At 40.9% G+C, this 9,229-nt stretch overlaps 1 protein-coding gene across 1 annotated transcript in view; it reads left to right on the forward strand.

Moving 5' to 3' along the window:
• The window catches only part of OXCT1 (3-oxoacid CoA-transferase 1), a 1,765,637-nt gene extending 1,756,912 nt beyond the window's left edge, over window positions 1-8,725 (forward strand). Inside the window, exon 17 of the mRNA XM_044069775.1 lies at window positions 7,783-8,725. Within this exon, the coding sequence (XP_043925710.1) occupies window positions 7,783-7,824 (42 nt within the window). The 3' untranslated portion in view covers window positions 7,825-8,725. The remainder of the gene's footprint in view (window positions 1-7,782) is intronic.
• Window positions 8,726-9,229: the final 504 nt, after the last annotated feature.

A 9,229-nucleotide genomic window follows, 5' to 3' on the forward strand; every position in this document is an offset into this window, starting at 1 on the left:
TTTGCAATACCTAACTGAGATGCTGGACAAAGGCCTGTCCTTTTCATCAATTAAAATCCATGCCTCTGCCATTTCAGCTCATTATAATATGGAACCACCTCTTTTTTCTCATCCATTGCTAAGGCAGTACCTCAGAGGGGCCAAAAACTTAAGACCTCCAAGGAGAGCACCTATACCTGCATGGGACCTCAACTATGTCTTGGAAAAACTCACTCTGCCGCCACTTGATCCAGCCAATACAGCTGAGATAAGTTTTTATCATGGAAAACAGCTCTGCTCCTAGCAGTAACCTCTGCAAGACGAGTCTCAGAGTTACAGGTACTCATGGCTGTGGAACCTTTTATCATTTTCCATCCAGACAGGGTTTCTCTGAGGACGAACCCGACATTTATGCCTAAAGTAGTGTCCAGTGTGACCCTTAACCAAACCATTCATTTGCCTACTTTTTATCCAAACCCACAGAATAAGGATGAGAGACTCCTACATTCTTTGGACATCACAGGCAGCTACGCTTCTACTTGGACAGAACTAAAGCTTACAGAAAGACTGAGCAGCTCTTAGTGGCATATGCTGCAGGATCACAAGGAAAAGCTATCTCTAAGCAGACTATTTCAAAATGGATAGGTCACTGCATTCATTTCTGCTATGCACAACATGGCAAATCAGTGCCTAAGGACATTAGGCCACATTCAACCAGAGCAGCAGCCACTTCAGCAGCCTTCCTCAGAGGAGTACCAACCAAAGACATTTTAGAGGCTGCAACTTGGAGTTCAGTGCACACTTTTACCAAGCACTACCACTTACCTCTCTACTCGAAATCCAGAGCAGGCTTTGCCACTGCAGTTCTGCAGGGCCTCATAGCCACTCCTAATTCTATTTAGGCCCAGCCACCTAACCTCAGCTTTGGGATTCAACCCAAGTGTAATGACTGCAACAGTGAATCACGATGAACATAGTACAGTTGTGTACCTACCATAAATGTAGATGTTCGAGTGTACTCACTGTTGCAGTCCAGGTTACCCACCCACCATCCCCCTTTCTTTGCTGGGGCTTATCTGTACTTCTCTGTTCTATGCAACCTATGTGGTGTATTTGCTTGTAGATGAAGGTAATGTTTTATTTTAGTGCATGCTTTTTTATTGGCATAATTTTTAGTCTACCCTTTTGGGGGCACCTGACATCTGGGGCAAGAAAAACTGAAGAAAATGGCATTGGCTGCATCTTTTATACCCCTGGCACACTGACGTCAGGGAAGAGGCAACAGCAACCGACACCGGACCAAGACTTTGGAATTCAGGCCGACTGCGGGTAGCCTGCCAGCAGGATAACCCAAGTGTAATGACTGCAACAGTGAATACTCTCGAACATCTACATTTATGGTAGGTACACAACTGTACTTTACATTCCCTCCGAGCACAATCTAATGGCAGACTCTTTGACCAGGTCTAGCACCCACACACAAGCTCACAAATGGATGCTTCACAGAAAGTTTTCCTGGACATTGTCCATCATTGGGGTATTCCTCAGGTAGATCTTTTCACCACCCCTCTGAACAGACATCTTCCTCTATTCTGTACCAGAGTCCCAAGTCCTCTGGCTTAGAAAGTAGATGGCCCTATCTTTTCCTGGTAAGGACATGTTTCTGTATCCCTTTCCTCCCCTTCCTTTCCTGCCAAGGGTTTTGCACAAGATTACAATCACCACAAGTTACCTTTCCAGGTGGACCTTCTCACACAAAGTAAGGAGTCTGTTGTCCATTCTCAGTTGTCCACTTTTCAACTGATGCTGTGGGTGATAGGGTTTTGATCCCTTTTATTCACCTCTTTCCTGCGGACATGCTTTGTTTCCTGCAGGAGGCCAGGAAGCCCACGACCAAGGAATCATATTTCTCCAAATTGAAGACATTTTCTCCCTGGTGCCTCTCTCACCAGCAGGATCCCCTGTTTGCAGAGGTTCCTCTGGTTCTCTCTTATTTGTGTGATCTGCTCCATGCTTAGCTGGCATATTCTTCACTTAAAGCTTACCTGTCAGCAGTCTCTGCTTGTCTGCCCTTAACTCTTCCTTATGCCTCTAGATTTGAGGTCAAACAATTTCTTAAAGGCATCTTTAATATCAGGCCTCCCAGTTCTGTTCTGGAGAAATTGACTGATGCTCCTTTTGAGCCTGCTGCATCAGCTTCCTTACAATGTTGTACCTGGAAGACTATTCTTCTTTTGGCTCTTACTTCAACCAAGAGGTTGTCTGAACTTCAGGCTCTCATGCCTGTTCCTTCTTTCTTAGTTTTCCCCAGAGACAGGTTGCCTCTTCATCCTATTTCTTCTTTTATGCCAGTGCTGGTCAATGAGTTGTCCCTTAATCAGTCTATTCAGTTGACTTCCTTTTTTCCTTCTCCGCAGTCTGCCAGTGAGAAGGTTCTTCACACATTGGATTTAAACAGACAGCTCAGATATTTAGATACAGCTGAGGTTATTCACAAATCTGAGCAGCTTTTCTTTCCTTTCATCCCAGGTCTTTGGGTTTAGCTGTTTCAAAACAGACCATCTCTTCTTGGATTTCTAAAGCCATTTCTTTTTGTTATTTTTTCTTTTCAGTTTCTGCTGCCATACTGGTCGACATGAGGATACTGAGACAGTGTAGCAACTGCCTCATGTTCACTGCTAACCATCTTCTCTTAGCACATAATTCTTCTTGCAAGAGATGCATCTATATCAGTAAACTGGAATCCATGCTCTCTCGAGCCTCAGTCAGTACCTCTGACAAAGAGGAGATTGCCAGCACAAACACCACACCACCAATATCACATAGTCAAGCACAGCACACACTCACATATAGAGAGGTCCTCAATAAAAACTTACATAAACAGCAGAGACCTCCAAAACACACTCACAGACATTCTACACACAACACCAAACACATCACAGACAGCAGACAACACACCAGTGTCTCACAAACACAGCCCATAAGGCATAACAATAAACTCATACAGCCCATAAAGCACAACATTAAGCCAAACATACTAGTCATTGGTGACTCAATTGTGAGACACACCGATGTCCCCCTCACCAGGCTTGACCAGAAAATCATGGTCAGTTGTCTGATAGATGCCAGAATCCGCCACATCATGCACGAACTTAAGTCTCTCCACAACAGGTACAAGTATGACTCTGTCATTGTTCATGTTGGTGTGAATGACTTGAGATGTACCTCCCTGGACTATATGAAGAGAGACATGATTGAGCAGTCAGAGTATGTGTCCCATGCAGGTATGACCCTAGCCCTAAGCAGCATCCTACCTTCATCAAGAATGATACCAACACACAAACAAAAAAATAATTGACTTCAACAATTGGCTTAGTTTTTGGTGTCATTCAAAGGGGATCCAATATCTCTTTGCCTGGGATGACATGGTTGACAGACCTCGATGCTTTGCAAGAGATGGCCTCCACTTATCACCCCTGGGATTAAGGATTCTGGCCAAGGCTCTTGCCTTCCCCATTGTGCCTTTTTAGGCAATGTCCCACAGACAAATCTTCCAATGTAATAGATATGTCAAAAAGCAAATAAATTGAAGGTCATGCTGCTTAATGCTAGGAGCCTTAACCTGAAAATGCACTCACTGGAGGCTCTCCTAGCACTGGAAGATGCTGACACCTGTGTAGTCATGGAAACTTGGTTCAAGGCTGCTGAGAGCACCCCTGCCTTACCAGGCTATACCTCATTCCACACATTCCGACTATGAGGTTGAGAAGACTAAGGGTGGTGGAGTTTCTATTTTCATTAAAGACAAGCACACCTCCAGACTGGTTTGCCAGCATGATGCACTAGAACTTTTTCAGGTCCAATTGACAATTGGAAAGACACCCATCCAAGTTATAGTCAGCTATAGACCCCCCTCCATGACTCAGGACACCCACTCCTCCTACCTGGACCTACTTGAGTCCATCAAGGTACCCTATTAACACCCTGATCCTTGGTGACTTCAACTACCCCACCATAAACTGGGTGAAATACTCCTGCTGTAATGCACTCACCCAATGATTCCTTGATTTCATCAATTCTAAAGCACTAGACTAGTTTGTCTCATCCCTCACAAGGGGAGATAGCATTCTAGCTTGGTTCTTACCAACATGGGTGACTGCTGCACCATCCCCATAGTAAGTTCATCGCTGGTGAGATCAGACCATCAGTCTGTCTCATTTGAAGTGTCTATCCTGTCCATCAATCCCCCAGCCATAACCAGGCTAAAATAAATTCTCAAAAACTGACTACAACCTTCTAAGGGAGGGTGTCAGTAGCTTCACACCACCGCCACCCTCAGAGGATGCAGACAAGTATGCTGAACAGTATGCCAGTGCAGTATACAAGTACCTGTACAACTGCATGGACTCAGCCATACCCAACGGAACTAAAACCTGCTCCTCAAGGAACTACAAACCTATGTGGTGGACATTCTCTATCAACAGGCTTTACAACAGAAGGAAGAAACTGTTGTCCAAGGGTAAAAAGGCACAAATTCCCAATTGGAAAATCTCCCTCCTTAGCCTCAACAAGCAAATTAGATCACTAGTGAAAACCTCCAAAGTGAATTATGAATCAAAACTAGCCTCTGAAACAAAGGCTAACCACAAAGCCTTTTTCAGTTACATCAGAAACCTCCATGGCAAAGCCCAGGTTTGTTCCGAATTAGTTCTTAATGGTGCCACTTACACTGATCCTGTTGACTTAGCCAACCTGCTAGCAGATAGGTTCAGCACAAACTTCACCATCTGACATCCCCAATACTTGCCCCGCACCTCACATCTCCATAGATCGTGTCAAAGTCCCTATCCAAGACAAAGAACACAGCTTCCATTGGACCTGATAGTATCCCAGGCTGTATTCTGCAATCAATCAAGAACTAGCCTTGCCATTGAGCACCCTGTTCAACCATAGCCTAAGTACAGGCTTCATTCCAGCAAAATGGAAAACTGCCATTGTCATCCCTTTGCACAAAGGTGATGCCACTACTGACCCTGGTAACTATTGCCTCCATTAGCTTGACAAGTCTGATCTGTAAGGCTATGGAGCGTATTATTATGGACCTCATAAACAAGGACATAGGCAATCTCCAAGCACTTGACCCCACCCAGTTTGGATTCATCAAGGGCAGATCTTGCCTGTTGAACCTGGTTGACTTTTTTGAGACTGTCACCAAGGCACTGGATGAGGAAAACTCAGTACACACAGCTTACTTTGATTTGGCCAAAGCCTTTGACACAATCCCCCACTCAGGCATCATCAAAAAGCTAACCGTACTTGGTGTAAATCCCTATCTCATCTGGTGGGTGGCCAACTGGCTCACTGATAGGACCTACAAGGTCAAAATAGATGCCGCTACCTCCAATAGCAGACCTGTCGCTAGTGGTGTCCCCCAGGGATCTGTCCTGGGACCTCTATTGTTTGACATCCACTTATCAGAGGGCCAGGCAAAGACAAAAGACCTGTGGCTGACCAAGTTTGTGGACGACTGTAAGTTGGGTGCTGTCATTGACTCCGAAATGATGTTAACATACTTCAAGAGGGTCTCACAGCAACAAATGACTGGTGCCAAAGTCATGGCCTTATGTTAAATGCAAAAAAATGTATTATCATAACATTCGGCAAAAACATGACCCCTACTGATTACCACATTAGTGGCAACCACCTAAGCACGCAACCTGTGGTGAGAGACCTGAGTACACAAGTTGACAACAATCTCACATTTGACCATCACATAGCGGCAGTGGTCAGAAAAGCCTTTTATTTGGTTCATCTCAGAAGTAAATGGATTGCATCCAGAAAAAAGGAGGTTATTACCTTTCTGTACTCCTCCATCATTAGGCCAATAATTGAGTACAACGCTCCATTTGGTATGTACCTCTCCAAACACCTGCATCAACTGGAAAGGCCACAGAAATACCTCACAAAGAGAATCCATGGCCTCCAACACCTGTCCTATGTGAACAGGCTTAAATCACTATCACTCTACTCTATATCGTACAGATTGCATCCAGAAAAAAGGAGGTTATTACCTTTCTGTACTCCTCCATCATTAGGCCAATAATTGAGTACAACGCTCCATTTGGTATGTACCTCTCCAAACACCTGCATCAACTGGAAAGGCCACAGAAATACCTCACAAAGAGAATCCATGGCCTCCAACACCTGTCCTATGTGAACAGGCTCAAATCACTATCACTCTACTCTGTATCGTACAGATTGCTCAGAAGTGACCTGTGTCTCACCTACAAGGCAATCTCAGACATTTATGGTAGGTACAAAACTGTACTTTGTACGACTTGGTCTTAGAAATATAAACTTTGTTTCTCAGTGCACCTAAAGCAACTGGAATAACTGTAACCCCTTGGGGCTCACATGCTTATGCCACAGATTTAATAAAAAATAGTGCTGTGAAACATAAAAGGATTATTCCTTAAAATGGAGTCTTAACAAATTACAGTTATGGTTTATTTTCACATTGGTAGAATTCCTCCTGGCATTAATTACAGTTCAACAGAATGTATATTAGGTTTGTTTGGTATAATGATGCATATAAATCCTATATGAAAATACATAATGCCATAAAAAATCTTTTGCATTTCTCCCTTCAGTGATTTCTTTAATTTTTTTGTGTAGAAAATCAAAGAAATCCCCAATATATGATTATTTCTTTATTTAAACAGATAAAGTTCAGTTAGTAAACTCTTATTAGTTATTGTTGGCCTGAATGGTAGATCTGTTTGAGCTTTATTATTATTTTTTAAACAAAATAGAAATAATGCGATATTGAACTTTTATATACCTCCAGAATACCTTTGAAATATAACCAGAAGTATCAAAATTATAAGTAATATAATTCATCTGAATGTGCACACCATAGAAGATTATTATTAGGCCTTCTACCATAACCAAGTCATTATGTGTTCAACAAATGGTTGTTAATAAATTCACCTCTGGGGCTTAAAAAATCTCAAGTCTTTTTGTAAAGTCTCAATAGTGTGATGAAATACTGGTAGAAAAAGTACAGAGCCTTTTAAAATGTCCTGTTTATTGGAATCATTAACTCCAACTAAGAAATTTAAATCCGGCTGTGTGGCAAACATCTTGAGAGAATTCAAACAACTGCATCAGCTGTTGACATTGGAAAAAAATGCCAAGCATTTTCTAAACAAAGTTCATTCTCATTTAAAGGACTTCCATATAACTTATAAATAATGAGTCTTGCCAACAATGTTGTCTCCTGAACTGTTTCTGTGGATTCAGCATTCCTAATCATTGGAAGATGCTGGTCCTGCCCTTCTTTCTCCTCCTTTCCTGTTGATGTCTGTGAGTTTGCCAGTTGGTGAAATACTCCTTTTGAACAGTCAATCATACTTCCTTGATTGTTGTTAGTGAACAGCAAAACCCATGGTAAAAAACTTCCTCCACTGTTCTGCATGATAATATTTGCATTCTGGTTGTCTCTCACTTCATTATTGTTAATCTCGGCATCAATAACAACTGACATGTCTGGAACTAATATGGCTACACATTTTGTAATTTAAGAGATGATGAAGTAAGGTAAATGGCCTTTAAGTTGGTTTGCATCCGCCTTAGAAGGTTCAGGTCATGTGAACGACTCTAGTTTAAATATATGAATGCAGATAATGAACACGTACTAGTATCTGTGACTGTATCCTGATCAAGACGGTTTAATTGTGATTCTGTAAAATGTTAATTTCTAACCACTAGCATAATTAACATACTTTCATTCTCTTTTAACAGGTCTCACCCAACCTTAGACCAATGCAGCAAATTTCTGACTGAATATGGAAGAAAGTACTGAAGGGTGACTAAACTTGTCATTGTAACTACAGAAATCTAAGTTCTTTTTGATTAAAGCTTTGCTCCAGTAAACATTTTATACCAATCTGTGCTGTTTAGAGTTTTAGCAAGCACTTCAATTTTTGTATCAAGAAGTAGAAAATGTACCTCCATTGTTTTCCCATTGCAGAATATTTAGATAATACATACACAAGTCCTGACAATAATTTGGCAGTTTTTGTATATAAATAATGCAAATATGTTGGCAGTTATTCTGAAGAAACATCCTGTTGAAAAAAAGTCTTTCACATTTTAACATTGCGATATTTATTTGTGAATTCTTTTTTTTAGCTCATATCCTACAATATTTTTGCCATAGTACATCATGTCAGGTTCATGTACATCATATATTATTCTAATATTGTCCTTAATACTATTTCCACATGTTCAGCTTTGTAGTAATTAAATGACTACAGATATGGTCATGGTGGCCAGAGACCCTGCAGTACAGTACACCTGCATGATTTAAATGCTGTTGCAATTATGACTAGATTAAGTTAAAGATAAGCAAATTCTGTGTGTTGAAGCCTGTTGTAATATGACTGTGGTTCCATGAACTTTGTTGTAAATGAAATGTTTTGATAGGGGAGTAGTATGTAAATGTTAAATTTGGTTATCTAATTCATTGTAAGCACTTATATTTAGAAATTTAAAAAAATGAAACATATTAGAGCGAGTGTGGATTAAATATCTGAATTTGCTGTCCAGTGTTAATGCTTTGTTGTATGGACACTCCATTATTATGTATCAGTGGTCTAGTCAAAAGATATGCAAATAAAACATGCAAGAACATATGACTTGAAGGTTTAAAGAGAATGTGTAATAAAAGCAGAACTTTTAATTACTATGTTGTTTTTTTTTTCTAATATATCAGAGCCAATTGATACAGCCATGGGCATATACTCTTGTATATGTCTCTTGTAATTTGTGTGTATACTGATTTTGTCTAAATAACTAAATGTGTCTGTAATTTTTCTTTGTGGAGCTTTTCTCCCCGGGCCTCTGCTGAAAAAGGGCCTTTTCGGCTCAGTCAGACACCCCCGGTTAACAGATGTAAAATAAATAAATAAATATAGGTAAATTCTGCTGCTCAAATGTGGTGATGCTGCTATACTTTTGAAAAACAAGAATGTAAGCACTGACATGCTCTTGATTAAATGCTTTCATGTTATCCAGTCAGCAGGGACATACTGGACACTATTTCTTAGGCATATTCATGTATAATATCAGGCCTCAAATATTTTTGGATATATTCAGCACCTCCAGTGTATGCACCTTAGTGATGATTCTGGGATTTGTGGACTGCGGATAGTAGTAACAGATTCTGGGATTTGTGGATTATGGATAT

The sequence above is a fragment of the Protopterus annectens genome, chromosome 1.part0 (genome assembly GCF_019279795.1).
Source record: "Protopterus annectens isolate FY-2018-M chromosome 1.part0, PAN1.0, whole genome shotgun sequence".
Lineage (NCBI taxonomy): Eukaryota > Metazoa > Chordata > Ceratodontiformes > Protopteridae > Protopterus > Protopterus annectens.